Source organism: Myotis myotis, unplaced genomic scaffold, assembly GCF_014108235.1.
Source record: "Myotis myotis isolate mMyoMyo1 unplaced genomic scaffold, mMyoMyo1.p scaffold_m19_p_5, whole genome shotgun sequence".
NCBI lineage: Eukaryota > Metazoa > Chordata > Mammalia > Chiroptera > Vespertilionidae > Myotis > Myotis myotis.
The window spans coordinates 93,848,000-93,865,227 of NW_023416357.1; the positions used below are offsets into that span (position 1 = coordinate 93,848,000).

Here is a 17,228-nt window from a genome sequence, read left to right on the forward strand (position 1 = left end):
ACCATCACATTGGGGTTAGGATTGCAATATATATACACTTGGGGGATGGGGGGCGGGGGGAGGGGGTGGCACAAACATTCAGTCCATAACGTTTATCTTATGTTATTTGGAGGAGTCTGAGAAAGTGTGGTATTTGTAACAATAAAGAACACCTTTTGCCTTCAGAGGGAACTTAGGGTGTGAATATATATTAAAAATACACTTTTGTCATGTTTGCGTGGCAGTTTCAGCTGAGAATCTTGGAGGAGTTTATTCATCAAACAGAAATACTATTGCTGTTACTGCCTCGGTGTAGGATCTGCTGCCCAAAGACCCCATGGGCCAAGGAGAAATCATCCCCAAAGTTCAAGATGAGTGCTAGTAGACGGGGTTCTTTCACTAAGATGTCTAATTTGGTGCCCAGCTGAAAGGAAACCAAGGCAACCAGAAGTCAATTTTGTTTTATTTCTTTAATAACTTGCTATGAATGTGTGTCAGGTCAATTTAATTTTATTTATTTTTAAAAAGAAGCCATTTGAGCAGTCTCTGGTCAGAGAGGCCTTGAATGTTTGAATGTCACAGCCTCAGGGCCTTCCCTCTGTGGGGCTCATTTCCCATTTCAGCTCTGCTGTCACCTTCTCAGAGACCTTCCTTGACTTCTCCCCACCCCTCTTTAACCCTCCCATCACGGTCAGGTCATCCTGCGTTAGTTGCTTTCCTTTTCACTGTCCCCATTGGTCTTCTTTGTGTCCTTTTGGTCCACACCCCCACTCTCCATCGGGTCAAAGGGCGGGGACTCTGCCTTGCCCACTGCTGAGCCCCAGAGCACGGTAAGGGCCTTGCCCACAGGGGCACCGGGCTGTTGAGAATACAGTGGGAGATGTGGCATTTGAGCTGGGACCTGGAGGACGGGGAGCCAGGCCTTCCAAGGGTGGGAGGCTGTCTTTCCAACCCAGAGCTGCCACTGAGCTCCGTGCGCCCGCCCATCTGTAAGAACGGGGACAGGAATGGTTGTTTTGAGGCTCCAAAGAGTTACTAATCGCAGAGTAGTCAGCACTAGATAGCACTTGCTAAACCAACAGTCTCTCCGGGAAGACTTCCTGATATCCAAGCTAGGTCAGCTCCCTGCGAGATGCGGTGCTAACCCCGGGGCCACACACTAGAAAAAAAAATGCACCAGTCGCAGATGAATTTGAATTTTACGTCCACCGGGCCGTTAGCAGCACGGGGGTGTCCTGGGCACGATCTGGCCTCTTATTGGCTCAACCCGGAGGCCCAGCGCGCTCGGTGTAGGGACGGGCCCGCGGCCGGCAGGGCACAGGGTCGCTACCGCCTGTGCCAATCCCCGGTCCCCGTCCCCGTCCCCGCCCGGCCCGACGTGCGCCGAGGCCGCCCCTGGCACCGACGCTCGCGGGCGCAGCCAATGGCGGCGTCTCCCGGGCGGCGCGCGCGGCCTCCCGCCGCCAGAGGGCGCTGCGCGGGTGCCGGGAAGCCGCCGCCGGTCGCGGAGGGAAGCTGCGAGCGAGCGCCGTGGCCGCCACCGCCGCCCCTGTCGCCCGCTCCCCTGCGCGCCGCCGCCCTCTTTCCCGCCCGCTGGCCGGCGCGGCCGTCCCCGCAGGTAGGTGGGCACCGTCGGGGCCCGCACCGCCCGCCGCCCGTCCGGCTCGCGCGCCGCCCCTCCCCCGCGCGGTGCCCCCGCCGGGCGCGCGCCCGCCGCCGCCTCGTGCTCGCGCGCGGCCGGTAACGGGCCCCGGGCGTGGGAGGGGCGGCGCGCAGGGTCCTCCGAGGCGGCACGGAGGGGTCCGGAGGGGGAGGCTCCGCCACAAAGGGCCCGCGGGGGGGGGGCAAGGTCCGGGGCGCGCCCCCGATCGTGCACGGATTTTCGGGCCGACGTGGGCGCGCGCCCGGGGTCCCCTCCCCTTCCCATCTCCTCCTCCCGGGTTGGCGGGGGGCTCAGCCAGGGGCGGGGGGCTCAACCGGGGGCGGGGGGGGGGCGGCGAAAGGGCTGCTTCTCCCTGCCATTCCCTGCCAGCATGCATTTCCATTGGCCAGATACCTCCTTTCTGGTTATTTAACTCAAAGACAGTTTCTTTTTCATGATTTGTGTCTGTTCCGGTCATCGCGGTTTCCCTAATTCAGTATTTTGGGTTTGGGGGCGGGGAGGATGCACGCGGAGTGCGTGGCTCATTTATTTCGGGTTAATCCCGCCCCTTCTCCCCCTTTCCCCCCGCCCCCCCCTTTTTTTGTTTTGCGCGGGACACACGTCGAGGACGCGCGGCGAATGGTTCTTGCCTTTCTCGTGGGTGCGGAGACTGCCAGGTTTTAGGTGTCTTTAAACCCCCCTCTCTTAAAGAATGAGGACCTGTCAGTTGCCGTTGGCGTGAGTTTCCTGTTGGAGGTGGTCATCGCAGGGGTGTGGTCAAGCTGGAGAGCGCTGGCTGGGCCGAGTGGTTGTGCCTGCTCCCTGATTGGGTGAGCTTATCAGTAGTTGGGTATTTTTCCCGGCTCCCCGCCCCCCCCCCCCCCCCCCCCATGATGAGGGATGAAAGGAGGTACGCGCCTTAGATCATTTCAAGAGCAAGGATCTGCTGGAACTAGACCTTTGCTTCCCGGGAAGGTGGCCACTGGCCCCAGGGGGTTCTTGAGCACTTGGAATGTGGGTAGACCGAATTTTGGCGATGAGACACACCTGATTTTAAACACTTACTATGGGAAAAAAAAAAGGTAAAACATCTCGTAATTTTGTGAAAAATATTTTTTATTGATTTTTTTTTTAGAGAGAGAGGAAGGGAGAGGGAGAGATAGAAACATGGATGAGAGAGAAACATCATTGATGGACTGCCTCCTGCACGCCCCCTACCCGGGATCGAACCGGCGTCCGGGGCGTGTGCCCTGACTGGGAATTGAACCGCGCGACCTTCTGGTTCTTGGGTTGATGCCCAACCTCTGAGCCACATGGCGGGGCTCGTTTATAATTTTTTATGCTTAAATAATACATGTTGAGATATTTTGAACGTATTGGGTTAACTAAAGTATGTTGTTAAAATTAATGCCACTTTTCCTTTTCCTTTTGTTAATATGGCTACTTGAAAATTTAAAATTACATCTGTGGCTCACATATTCCTGTTGGACAGTGCTGAAATAGAGCCTGTGAATGGGGGCAGGGGTGGTTGGAAGCCAGTGCCATTTGCTTATCTTTTCCTGCTTCTCTGATGGCATCTTGCCTCCTATTCTGTAGGCTCTCCAGGAATCCCCACCCCCTTCTCACCCTCAGCTGAACTGAACTTTGGAGCTGATTGCATAATGAGGATCTTGTCCTAATATGCAGAATAATTCATGTTCATGGGCAGAATTTTTTTCAAAAAACGTCTGTATCTGCTGTGTACTGGAGTCTGGAAATAGTCACGTAATGTTTAACTCAGAATCAGATCACGTTTTATTGAGGTTGAATGTTCTCATTATTGTCGTGTGTGGGTTGTGCAGCGAGCGTGTTAATTTGCAGGGCTCCTGCCACCTAAAGGAACTGGAGAGCTCAGGCCTTCCTTCCAATTACTGTGCCTTTTGCTTGGGGCCTGGTTCGTCTTGCTCTGACCTTCCCATTCCTCAGATACAGTCAGTTTTTGCCCATAAAAATAGTGGTTGTCAACCCTATTGTCCCACAATTCTTAATTTTTTGATTGATTTAAAAACATGCCAGGCTAAATTAATGCTGTATTTGGGAGAGACTTAGAATAGAATCTCAATTCTGGGAATGGTGACAGTGACTCTTGGAAAGTTTTGAGCTTTCCAGTAAAGGACCAGGTAGAAACAAAAGATGTCTGTATCCATTTGCCTCACTCTAGAGTGGGCTTTCTAGAATAAGTGTGATGTTTGGAAACTTGTTTTCTAGATTATATCTTGAAGTCTTGTTGTTGTTTTTTGAAATGTTTTGTTTTAATGAGAATATTTTTCTCCAGAATCTTAGGATTGGAAGTAAAATTTTTCTCTAAAATGTGACGTGTTTCTAAATCAAGCAAAAACTTTTTGGATAACATTTTTAGAAGGAAGAAATATTAATCCAGAAGTTTAAAAATTATAATGCTTGTGGTAATACATGTTTAATCAAAACACACACACACAGAATAGAAAGGAGACACTCTTTTAAGCGAGGTGATTTTCTTTGAGGTTTTTGTCCCAACAAGAATTTATTTTTTTTTTATGAGTTCAGCAATATGTTTAGTTAGTTAATAATTAACTAATTTCACATACCTTAAAAATCTCGGAACCATGTACTGGAACCAATAAGAGAGAGTCAGTAATTTTCTATTTGACAAAAACAAACAAAACCCAGAGCCTTTGTATTTTATGAAAATACCTGAATTTGGAGCAAGATATTAGTGTGGCCCTTGAGAAGACCTCATCTGCAGTCCTGGGCATGTCACAGGCAGTATGCGTGACTCTGGGCAAACTATTTGTCTTGAAGACTTTACATCCCCCCCCCCGCCCCCCCTTAATATATTGATTTCAGAGAGGAAGGGAGAGGGAGAGAGAGAAACATCAGTGATGAGAGAATCATTGATTGGCTGCCTCCTGCACTCTGCTACCAGGGATCAAGCCTGAAACCCGAGCATGTGCCCTGACCAGTAATTGAGCCATGACCTCCTGGTTCATAGGTCAACTGCTGAGCCACACTGGCTGGACAGAAACTTCACATTTTTGTTTATTCCTCCCATATAGAGGTGGTGTATGAGGTGAGATGAACCCTGTGCCTTAGCAGGGCTGGGCACTGTAGGAGGCAGTTGGCATATGTATCTGGTTTCAAAATGAAAGTCCAGGGTGGCTGGCAAAATTATGAAATTACCTTTCTGATGTTTAGCACAGCCTCCATATCCCTTTTCATTTTCAGTAAAAGGGAAAAATGGTCTCATAAAGTATCCAGTAGGAGAGACAGTTGCAAGAAGGTGGTAGAACATCTGTAATAATGTTTCACTGCCTGGGTTTGTGGTCATTGGGTTATATTGTATCCACATGCTTTTGTAAGTGTTGCCAGAGTGAGCTAATACATTATTGCAAGACAGGCTTGACAGTAATGCTACTTTAACTACTTTTTATTGTTTCCCTGTTTGTTTAGCCATTACACAGAAGCTTGGGTCTGATGGTAATTACAATTTTTCACTTGAAACTTAGGAATACCTTTTAAGGCAAAAGTACTAGCACAGTGCCCAGCTCCCTGGGGACACTTTCTCTGGTCCTGAGTTAGAACATCTTGTAAATAAGGTCCTTTAATATTTCTTCTTTGTATCTAAATACATTATAGTAGGGCAAAGTGGACTTCCATGTAAAGATTTTCCCTGGAGTGGTATCCTGACTCACTGTCCACTGACTACATTCCTGTGCAAACCCTCTGCTTTGTCTAAATGACTTTATGTTTCTTGAGCACTTACGTCACTGTGTATGCGGACATATGTTTATTTTGTTTCTCTTGAGTGGCTTTCAAGTGTCCACCTGTCTGTCAGTGCTGCATTGGTCTTTGAGAGCCGAGCCCAGGGCCAACTTACCTGTGCTCCCTCCCCCTCCTCCAGGCGGCACCACCATTTACAGTGCAAAGGAGGTTGGTGGCTGAGTTCAGGCTTGGAGCCAGCCTGTCTGACTTTGAAATCTGGCTCTGTCACTTGGCAGCTGTGTGATCCTGGACTACTTGTGTCACTTCTCTGTGCTTCAGTTTCCTCGTAGGACCTATGTCTTAAGGTTGTTGTAAGGATTAAATGGTTTAATACATGTAAAGCACTTGGAACAATGCCTGGCATGCAGCAGGCGCGCTAAGTGTGAGCTATCATTCCTATCTGTGCTATTGTTGCAGTCACATTTCATTTACCTGGGTGTCTTCTGTTAATGCAGTGGTTCTCAACCTTCTGGCCCTTTAAATACAGTTCCTCGTGTTGTGACTCAGCCATAAAATTATTTTCGTTGCTACTTCATAACTGTAATGTTGCTACTGTTATGAATCGTAATGTAACTATCTGATATGCAGGATGATCTTAGGCGACCCCTGTGAAAGGGTCGTTCGACCGCCAAAGGGGTCGCGACCCACAGGTTGAGAACCGCTGTGTTAATGGGAGCTAGTTTCTAAAGTTACTATGGAAGGCTGCAATTTCATGGGTATGAATAAATTGCTTAGTTATTAGCTCTGTACATTGTACTGGACTTAAGTATATTGAGTTTCACCTAACAGGCCTTGAGTAAATACTTAAAGGAATTATAATAACGATCCAGGGTTTTTTTTTGTTCTTATATAAAACTTGAGAATGAGTAACAATTTTAAAATCAGCTGGTTCTGGAAAGATGATATTTCGGTTTGTAGGAATTTAGTTAATTTAATGAAATTCATGTCTAATTGAATTTCTTGCCTTAAAATGCAGTTGAAAGCTCCCCTATCCCCAACCCATTTCCTTTTCATTTAAGGAGAAGGAATGGGTCTGACTTGCTTTTCCCCTGGCATCACAGCACTGTTTCAGGAGTCTTATGGTTTCAGATTCTCTCTGTGTCTGTCTCTAATTGATTCACTCCCCAACTTGTTCCCCTGCAGGGTTGGGGCAGAGTCCCCTACAGCCAGCTCTGCTTATGTCCAGTCATTTCCTCCCGGACACCTTCCTTTCTCCTGCTTGTCTGTTTTTGTGAACAGTTTACCAGGTTTTAACTCTGGGGCCTCTCAACTTTGCATTCATTCATTCTTCCATTCAAGTTTTTCTTGACCTGGTCCCTAGGTATTGTGATGCAATCAGGAGTAAATAAAACAAGGCACCTCTTGAAGTGAATAATGGGATGTGATGACAATTTAGTGTGGAAAGGGAAGGCCTCTAAAGGTACACTTACTAGTAAGTCAAGATTCCAGACTGAAAAGGAGCCAGCTCTGCAGATCTGGGAAGTGTGTTATGGGCAGAGGGATCAGCAAGCACAATGGCCCAGAAGTACAGAGCCCTTGACTCATTTTAGGAACACACCGAAGGCCAGTCTGACAGGAGCTGAGTAAGTGAATCAGGGCGAGGGTGTTGTGAAAAGACTTACGGGAAGTTAGTCCTCCCAGATCGGGTAGGTCGAGGTAAGGAATCTCGGTGTTCTTATAAATGCTTAGGGAAGTCAGTGAAGGATTTTAGGCAGGGCTAATAACTAATTTCTGTTTTTAAAAGAGCATTCCTTTTAGTTTCGTGTAGGAAATGAAAGGGGGAGGGGCAGAGGAGATGCCTGGAGCTGAGACAGAGGCTGAGAGAGGAGGATATTGCCACCTTCATATGAGATGGTGTGACTCAGGCCAAGGAGGTTTTGAGTGGTTGGATTTGGGATGCATGCACCTGTTTTGATGGTATCACTGACAGGCTTTGTCAGTGGGTTGATTGGATGTGGAATGTGAAAGAGAGAGGAGTGTAACCCCTGGTTTTTGGCTTGAGCAACTGGCTGGAAGGTGGTTTCATTACTGAAAAGGTAAGATTGGGCTAAGCCTTAGGATTGGGAGGAGGGCAGAGGATTAGAGCCACTGAAGTTAGAAATGCTGAATAAAAGTCAGAAACAGAGCAGGTGGCCTTGCACATATTGCTGTAGAATAGAGGACTTTACATTTTGAAAATGAAGTTTGGGCAACTGGGTAGCTATTTGGGAGGGAATTATATACAGTGCATCTCTACATTATTCCTTATAGTAAACTGGCAGATCTGATTTAAAAATAACCTATATAATAAAGAGCTAATATTCTAATTAGACTGAACAGCAGAAGGACCAACCAGACGACCTTCTGAATGACCCTCTGGATGAAGCCAGGGCTGTGAGGGCCTGTGAGGTCCGGCTGAGGTTGTGAGGGCCGGCTGGGGCTGCAAGGGCCAAGCCCCTTGCATGAATTTCGTGCATCCGGCCTCTAGTGTTTAATGAAAGAATATGAGTACTAGAAGAAAACATGGATAATTATTTTATAATCTCAGAGTGCTGGAGGCTTTTCTGAGTATGTCAAAACCCAGAAGCCATATTTCTCACCTCCTGGTTGACATAGATGAAAACATTTAATAATTTCTGGTGAAGCAGTGAAATAGACACCCTCAAGTACTGTTTCTGGGTAGGGTCATTTGGTGTAGCTTGGCAATAGCTGGTAAAATAAAGACAACATATACTCTTTATCCTATAGAAATTCTTATTTATTTACTTATTTATTTTTATTTTTTTAAATATATATTTTATTGATTTTTTACAGAGAGGAAGGGAGAGAGATAGAGAGTTAGAAACATCGATGAGAGAGAAACATTGATCAGCCGCTTCCTGCACACCTCCTACTGGGGATGTGCCTGCAACCAAGGTATATACCCTTGACCGGAATCGAACCTGGGACCCTTTAGTCCGCAGGCCGACGCTCCATCCACTGAGCCAAACCGGTTATGGCAGAAAATCTTTTTAAAAAATATACTTTATTAATTTTTTACAGAGAGGAAGGGAGAGGGATAGAGAGTTAGAAACATTGATGAGAGAGAAACATTGATCAGCTGCCTCCTGCACACCCCCTACTGGGGATGTGCCTCAGGTACATGCCCTTGACAGGAATCGAACCTGGGACACTTCAGTCCGAAGGCCGATTCTCTATCCACTGAGCCAGACCGGTTAGGACTAGAAATTCTTTAAAGATACACATATGTCCTATGTATCTGATGAATTTTAAAGATTGGAAACAACCAAAATGTTCATCACTAGAGACCTAGTGTAGTTATGGCCCAATCATATCCTAGAACAGGCTACAGGGCTATTAAGGATAAAGCAGTTTTCTAGGTCCTGATATGGAATGACCCTCTAGATTAGGTGCTTCATGTAAAAAGCAAGGTGCAGAACATGTGAGGAGCCCAGGTTGTATAAAAAATAACATGCATGGGCTATTTTTAATTTCTTATTTTGAAATATAGACTCCCAGGAAATTGCAAAAATATGTAGAGTTCCGGTGGTGCCATCTTATATAACTAGAGTGACATCAAAGCCAGGAAATTGACGTTGGTATAATACTGTAACCAAGTACACCTTACTCAGTTTTCACCAGTTTTTACATGTACGTGTGTGTGTGTGTGTGTGTGTGTGTGTGTGTGTGTGTGTTCTATGGTCTGTGTCTATACACAGAATAACCTAACAGTGGTTGATTGCTCTCAGGAAGGGCAAAAGGGTGGTTGAGTGACAGGGTTGGGAGGAGACATTTCTTTTCATTGTCATAATAAGATACTACTTTTAAAACAGTTTGTGATGTCTACGAGATATCCAGGTAGAACTGTCACATCCGTGGAGAGTATCAAGATCTGCCTGGGGATGGACTGGGGAGTGTAGGGGCCCTAGATGAGGGTTGGTAACATCTGGGCAGTGTGGAGTCCCTGAGGGGAGAGTGGTTGGGAGTGAGAAGGTCTGATGAAGCCCCAGGGCTCTCAGAAGTCAGCTGAAGAGGGAATCCCAGTTTCAAGGAGGAAATGGACACCTGTCACATAGGACTTGAGTTTGAATAAGAAAAGGGGGGGGGGGAGCCCTTGGTGGTGTGTCTCAGTGGTTGAGCATTGATCTATGGTTCGATTCCGGTCAGGGCACATGCCCAGGTTGCAGGCTGGATCCCCAGTGGGGGGCGTGCAGGAGGCAGCAGATCAGTGATTCTCTCTCATCCTTGATGTTTCCATCTTTCTCTCCCTCTCCTTCCCTCTCTGAAATCAATAAAAAGATATTTTAAAAAATAAAGTCAGTTTAAAAAAGTAGCTGTTGGGTTAACTTTATTAAATTCTTTCTGACATTAAAATTGAGGCAAAATTTTAACTGGATCCAAAAGTCTGATGGTGTATAAGGCATAGATCTTTTTCCTTCTTTCAAAATGGGAGGTGAAGGAGGCTTATTTTATAGGTAAAACTAATCTACGGTGGGAAAAAAAAAATCTGGTTGCTGGTGCTTCCAAATCTTTAACATGTAAAGGAGGCGTATATTTCATGCAATTAAGAGTCTGCATCTCATTTCCTCTTAATCACTTATCTGAGTTGTCAGCTCTTTGCCACCTGCCCTTTGTCCCTGAGAGGTCCAGGTTCAAGGTTTTCCAGCGCTATCTGGGGAAACAGCCCTTCTCGATTAGTTTGGGGGATTATCATTACCCAGGCATCCCTTCTTAGCCAACAGATTGACTTTCTCAGTGAACCAAAACTCCTTTCTCACCTGGCTGGACAGAGGTGGGGGAGAGGTTTGCCATTCACTGAAGAGAGGGAACAGTGCTTCCTGGGATTGGTGTCTGCTTTTGTCCCAGGTTAGGGCCTGACTGCCATAGACCCTCAAGTGCTGCTCTAGGGGCCTTTGAGCTCTGAAGTTCTCTTGAGTTGGCCCTGCTTAAAATAAAATCAAATAAAAGAAAAGCCACCTTACGGGGCCCAGAAGGGCCGTCTTTCCAAGGAAGGGCTCAGAGGCTACATAGACTTTTAAAAATACTTTAATTTTTCCCCAGATATAATTCATTTACAGGACTCAAAAGTTTTAAAGGTATTCAGTGAAAAGACTGTCCCACCCTTTCTGCTGCTGCTGCTATAACTTTTTGTGATTCCATCTGGAGTTTTTTGTTTGTTTGTTTTTTACAAACAAAAAACCAGGGTCATATTGTGGGGATTGCCCCTTTTGCCTCTTTCTTCCCCAGCTCCATTTAGCCATTTCCTTTTTGATAGACATTGAGTTAATTTGCTATCTTATTCTCTTACAAGTAGTGCCTCTTTAAATAACTTTGTACATACAAGTATGAATTACATTTTTTATCACGGAAACGGTCAGACCTGTACCAACCAGTAGAGGGGTCGAATGAACGCACACATTCCTCCCATTGTTCAAAAGGGGCAGTTACCCATTCATTGTTTCACTTCTACCCATTCATCCCCCTTTAGGCTAAAAAACAAATTCCAAGCCCTGGCTGGTTTGGCTCCGTGTATTGAGCATCGGCCTGCGGACCAAAGGGTCCTGGGTTTGATTCTGGTCAAGGGCACATGCCCGGGATGTGGGCTTGATCGCCCTCCTCCCCCCAGGGGGCGTGTAGGAGGCAGCCGATCAGTGATTCTCTCTCATCATTGAGGTTTCTATCTCTCTCTCCCTTCTCCCTCTCTGAAATCAATAAAAATACATTAAAAAACAAACAAAAAAATTTTCCACAAATAATGCCATTTTACTTCAGTGTAAGGGGCTTTTAAACTTTTTATTTTGGAAGAGTTCAAACTTACAAGGTAGAGCAAGTACTAGGAAAAAGCCTTGTGCTTTCACCAGTTATCAGTGTTCTGTTGTTTCATACCAGACCCCCACTCCCTTTTTTGTTTGCTGGAGTATTTTAAAGCAAGTTCCAGGTATTCTATCCTTTCACATGTAAACACTTCAGCAAAGTACCAGCCTTTCAATATGAGATTGAAGTATTTAGAGCTGACAGTATTTAAAAGACAAAAAGAATTAGTACCAGCTGTCAACCTTTGGGGCATTCCAACCTTCATCTTCACCCCTACACTTTGAAAAAGGTAGATTTAAAGACAAGACCACTGGTAAGCAATAATGAAACTGAAACATTTCAGCTATGTATTTGAAGCATGAGTGACATTTTCCTATCTGTCACGTGAGTCCAAATACATGGTTTATGTGATAAGATGTCTTCTGAGGCTTAGATCTCATTCGTTTTTATCCTGGGGTGATGTGCCCCACCCAGTCCAACCGTCCCCTGGAGGGGACCTTTAACAGTACGTGGAGACCTTTTTGGTTATCACAAGGGAGGGGGGGAGGGAAGGCCACTGGCATCTCGTGGCTGGAGACGCGGATGCTGCTAACATCTGTCAGTGCACAGGACAGCCCCATCCCACCGCAGCCGCTGAGCTTGAGGAACCCTAGTTTAGGACATTGGAGATGCTGTTTTATCACAGGTCTCTTCCCTGTGGTCCTTTGCATTGCTGGGAGCTGCCTAATGCACACTGATTAGTGGGTTAGATACTACCAGCAATGACACGTATTGACATTTGCCAGTTACCTGGAAGATAAACCCTTAACTTTCCAGAAAATTCCAATGGAAGGAAATTCATTTAGATCACTAATTTAAAGAAAGTATTTTTATTGATTTCAGAGAGGAAGGGAGAGTGAGAGATAGAAACATCAATGATGAGAGAATCATTTATCAGCTGCCTCCTGCACGCCCCACACTGGGGATCGGGCCCACAACCCCACCATGAGCCGTGACCGGGAATTGAACCATGACCTCCTGTAGGTTGACGCTCAACCACTGAGCCACACCGGCTGGGCTAGATCATTTATTTTTGTCAGTTGTATCAACAAGGATTATTTCAGAAGTTTGTGTAACAAAATAAGTGTGAAGGTTTAGAGTCTGCTCATAAGGAAGTCAGACTCCCTCAGAGGCAAGCGGATGTGAAACCTTTTTACTTCTGGAGAGCTTCCAGAAGCAAAACAAGGCCGCGACTGTTCAGGGCAGCGTCCGTGAGCGCGTGGGAAGGAAATAAACAAATCCTGAGGCTGCAGGAGAGAGGAGAAGGGAGCGGAGGGAAATGACTTTTTCATGGAGAGTACTTGGAGGAGCCTTCAAAGCCTGCCTGGCTGATTAACCTAAAGGAGCCTAAGAACCTTACGCCATGTGAGCTAGACCCCGGGCACCACACAGTAGGGCAGACGGGGCTCTTGGCTTTGAGAACTGGAGAGTCACGTCAGCATAGAGGGACGTGTCCACAACGAATTTGTGACATAACCTTAAATGATGGGTGTTGTAACGGGGGTCCAGGTTGTGCTGCCTGACGCCATTTTGTGTGTTCTTTCTTTCCAGATTGCTCACTTAGAAAGTGGATGTGCGGGGTAACATGTCCAGTGTGTCCGAGGAGAGAAGAAAAAGGCAGCAGAGCATTAAGGAAGGACTACAGTTTATACAGTAAGAGCTTAATTCATACCTGCGTCCTCAACCCCTGCTAACTTTCATATGGCTGTACATTTCACAGAGATTAAGAACCCTTTAGTTATATGTCATAAGTCCCATATTTGGATTAGAAATTAGGTGTATTGTTCCAGAAGTAATTTTTGCTCTTTTACATTTGATTTCTTTGCGTTCTGACCTGGATCTTTTCTTTTTTTTTAAATATCTTTTTAAATTTATTTCAGAGAGGAAAGAAGAGGGAGAGAGAGACAGAAAGATCAGTGATGAGAGCGAATCATTGATTGGCTGCCTCCTGCATGCTCCACACTGGGGATCGAGCCCACAACCCAGGCATATGCCCCAACCAGGAATCGAATTGTGACCTGATTCATAGGTTGATACTCAACCACTGAGCCACACTGGCTGGGCTGACCTGGATCTTACTGTCACTGGTTGTTAGGGCCGAAATCCTTTAGTTTCCCTGAGAATGTTAGACTGAGGAATTTTAACCTAATCTCATGAGAACAGTTCTGATGAGTGAAAGTGAACATCTGTCAACACAGGGCTTTTGTGATCAAACGTTTCTGTTGAGAAGCTCAGTCTGCGACTGACCGTTGTAAGGCATGCCAGTGAGGGGACAGATGGGGCCTGGGTGGATGTGTCCAGGAAGAGGTCCCTCTGTGCTTCCCAGGAAGCTGACAGTCTTCTCTTCACACTCCAGTAAATTGGATCCAGTGGTATTATTGGTTTTGTACTATTTTTAAAACGTTTCTGGCATGTGAAACATTAGGCTTTCTTTCTGTAGCAGTAGATTTGAGAAGAAAATGTACTTAGTCAAGAAAAGACAAAGGAATAATTTTAGATTTCTTAAATCACGACTACAGTTATATGTGAATAAGGAGAAGTAGGTCTTTAAAACATGCTTTGAACCAGCAGCAAGCTCGTAGACCTTCATATTTAAGATGCCTTCTGGATGAACAAATCCTGATAAGAGCCTGATAATTACAATTAATTTGTCTCTTCTTCTTAGGTCACCACTGTCGTATCCAGGCACACAGGAACAATATGAGGTAATGACTCTGAGAAGGTCGACTGAAAAACTCTTCAGTAGCCTGTGAACTGTAAATATGTAGCAAGGGTTGGCAAACTATGGCCCATTGTTTGTTTTTGTAAATAAAATTTTATTGAAACACAGCCATACTCATTTGTTCATGTATCATCTATGGCTGCTTTCACAAAATATGGTAGTTGGGACAGAGACTGTGTGGCCCACAAAGCCTAAAATATTAATATCTGGGCATTTACAGAAAAGATATACTGACCCTCATATATCGGACATTTTTTTTTTACATACTTGGACAGTTGTCCTATATTTTCTTTTTTTTTTTTTTTTATATATTTTATTGATTTTTTAAAGAGAGGAAGGGAGAGAGACAGAGAGCTAGAAACATCGATGAGAGAGAAACATCGATCAGCTGCCTCCTGCACATCTCCTACTGGGGATGTGCCCACAATCCAGGTACATTCCCTTGACCGGAATCGAACCTGGGACCTTTCAGTCCGCAAGCCGACGCTCTATCCACTGAGCCAAACCGGTTTCGGCTGTCCTATATTTTCTTTCCTCTATTAGGATAGTATTGAATTAATATATCTTTTGAGCCCCTAAAAAATTAGGTCTAGCCTCCTTCTCACTTCATCGAAAATAAGTGGGACAGAATATGTTGAGAAGGAGAGAGCAGAGACTCTTCTGCTTTTATTTAGGAGAAGAGAAGTTCTAACAGTGATCAAGGGTGACTGAGTAATAGGAAGACCCAGGGGTGAATCTATTAATTAGAAAGCCCAGGTGAGTCTCTGACTGACCTTTGTAAGGCATGTCAGTGACGAGATAGTTCTACAGGTTCTCGTCTCTCCAGACTGTTAATTCACCTGTGGTTTGGTGTCTCTGAGGGATTTGGTGCTTCTGATTGTCACTTCTTTGTCTCTGCCTGTCCCTTCCTCTCCTTTATTTCAGTCACTTCTGCGCTCTTTCTTTCCTCCCTCCAAACAGATGTAGAATCATGAAGTATGATGGCTGCAAATAATGGAATAATCCATTTACTTTATAATTCAATTTACAATCCTTATATTTAAATTGGAATTGGGGTCCAAAAGAGGTTAAGTGGCATGTCAGAAGTCACCTCAATTGTCAAAGCTTGATCTGTCCAGTTTTCTTTACTACTTAGACCTGAATTCACAAAATGGGACAGAAGACTTGAATATTTATTTGATCTTGTGATAAGAAAGGACTTCTGAAATATTAAAGCTGTGATAGAAAACACAAAGGAATCTTAAAAACTTTTCTACATACCAAAAGGATGTGCATTCTTACATAATAAGAAAAAGGTTTAACATCCTTCTCCCTCTAAATAAGTGGCCTGAGCAAACAGGTTATAAAAGCAGAAATACAAATGGTCCACAAAAATGTGGAAAAGTTCAACCTCACTGGTAGTCAAAGACATACAAATAAAAAGGAACCACTTTCACTAGAAATTAGTAGAGATTTTTAGATGCACAAGTCCCTACATGCTACTCGGTGTTGGTGGGATGCTATAAAGCAGTGGTTCTCAACCTGTGGGTTGCGACCCCTTTGTGGGTCGAACAACCCTTTCACAGGGGTCGCCTAAGACCATCGGAAAACACATATATAATTACATATTGTTTTTGTGATTAATCACTATGCTTTAATTATGTGCAATTTGTAACAATGACATTGGGGGTCACCACAACATGAGGAACTGTATTAAAGGGTCGCGGCATTAGGAAGGTTGAGAACCACTGCTATAAAGGAAACCACCAAAAGTATCTGTTGTTACTGCCTTTGGAAGGCAGTTTAGAAATACTGGTAAGAAGCCTTAAACGTCTCATTTTGTTTGACCTAGAGTTTCCATCTGTAGGAATGTATCCCAGGCCCAGAGTTGGAAATGTGGACAAATATTTACTGGGTGCTTTTGCTGCATTTTTCTTAATAATTAAACACTGAATTTTTCTCTTGAAAAAGCAAGCCAGATGAAACCCACACTGAGGTAGTGGCCTGGATTTTGTAATTTCTTACAACAGTACTTCTTGCTCTGTCAAATTATTTCCTCTGAAGTTTTAGATACAAAAATTAAAATTTACTTGTACCCGACTTGTTCCTTAAATGGTTTCAAGTGGTAACTTTCTTTTTTTAGGTATATTTACGTGCTCTTGTGAGAAATCTTTTTAATGAAGGAAATGATGTTTATCGGGAAGGTGATTGGAACAGCTCAATGAGCCAGTACACGGAAGCATTGAATATAGCTGATTATGCAAAGTCTGAAGAAATTTTAATACCTAAAGAAATCATTGAAAAACTACATATAAATCGTATTGCTTGCTATTCTAATATGGTGAGTTGCGGTTTTTAAAACAGTGTTTCAACATCATACATTAATAAGTCAATATCTAATTTTAGGTGTTTTTTGTTTGTTTTGTTTTTTTAATCCTCACCTGAGCATATTTTTCCATTGATTTTTAGAGAGAGTGGAAGAGAGAGGGAAAGACAGAGAGAAATATTGATGTGAGAGAAACACATCGATTGGTTGCCTCCTGCAACCGAGGTATGTGCACTTGACTGGAATTGAATCTGGGACCTTTCTATCTGCAGGCCGATGCTGTATCCACTGAGCCAAATTGGCGAGGGCTAATTTTAGTGTTTTTTGTTTTTCTTTAATATATTTTTATTGATTTCAGAGAGGAAGGGAGAGGGAGAGAAACATTAATGAGAGAGAATCATTGATCGGCTGGATCCTGTGTGCCCTTGACTGGAAATCGAGCCCACAACCGGGGCATGTGCCCTGACTGGGAATCATACCGTGACCTCCTGGTTCATAGGTCAATGCTCAACCATTGAACTACATAGGCCGGGCTCTAATTTCAGTTTTAAGTAAAGATGTTATTAACTCCTTTTAGAGTTGCCTGAAATTTTGAAAAATCAGTTATGGGCAAATGTTTAGGGATTTTTAAAAGTAATTTGTTTCTTAGTTATGATCTATGGAGACTCCCATTTGAGTATGCCTTTGGGTGGAGTGTCACCTTAAAAAAATAAAAATAAAATCAGCCCAGGGGGATAAGATACAAGTGTTCAGAGATAAGTGTGTCTGTCAGGTACTTGTGGAAGCAATTCACTTCTTAGTCAAGATTCAGTCCTCTTAGTAGATTTTTTAGCCCAAAAGGTAGTTAGCCTTCAAAAGAATTAACAAACTTTCTTAGAAAGCAATATTTTGATGTGCCTATAATTTTCACTGTGGACATTCCGTAAAACTTACCTGTGAAAATAAGAAAAGTACCCATGTTGTCACCT

The 17,228-nt window shown here is 44.4% G+C and overlaps 1 protein-coding gene across 5 annotated transcripts in view; it reads left to right on the forward strand.

The window, feature by feature from the left end:
• Nucleotides 1-1,443: 1,443 nt before the first annotated feature.
• Nucleotides 1,444-17,228, forward strand: part of ZC3H7A (zinc finger CCCH-type containing 7A) — a 36,076-nt gene continuing 20,291 nt past the window's right edge. For 2 of the 5 annotated variants that reach the window (XM_036310964.1, XM_036310967.1), the window contains exons 1-4: nt 1,445-1,597; nt 12,785-12,886; nt 13,899-13,938; nt 16,078-16,275. In XM_036310964.1, coding sequence (XP_036166857.1) covers nt 12,819-12,886; nt 13,899-13,938; nt 16,078-16,275 — 306 coding nt within the window. In that variant the 5' untranslated portion in view covers nt 1,445-1,597; nt 12,785-12,818. Of the gene's footprint in view, nt 1,598-2,332; nt 2,452-8,891; nt 9,032-12,784; nt 12,887-13,898; nt 13,939-16,077; nt 16,276-17,228 lie in introns of all 5 variants that reach the window. The other 3 variants (XM_036310965.1, XM_036310966.1, XR_004967805.1) reach the window with 3 other exon arrangements.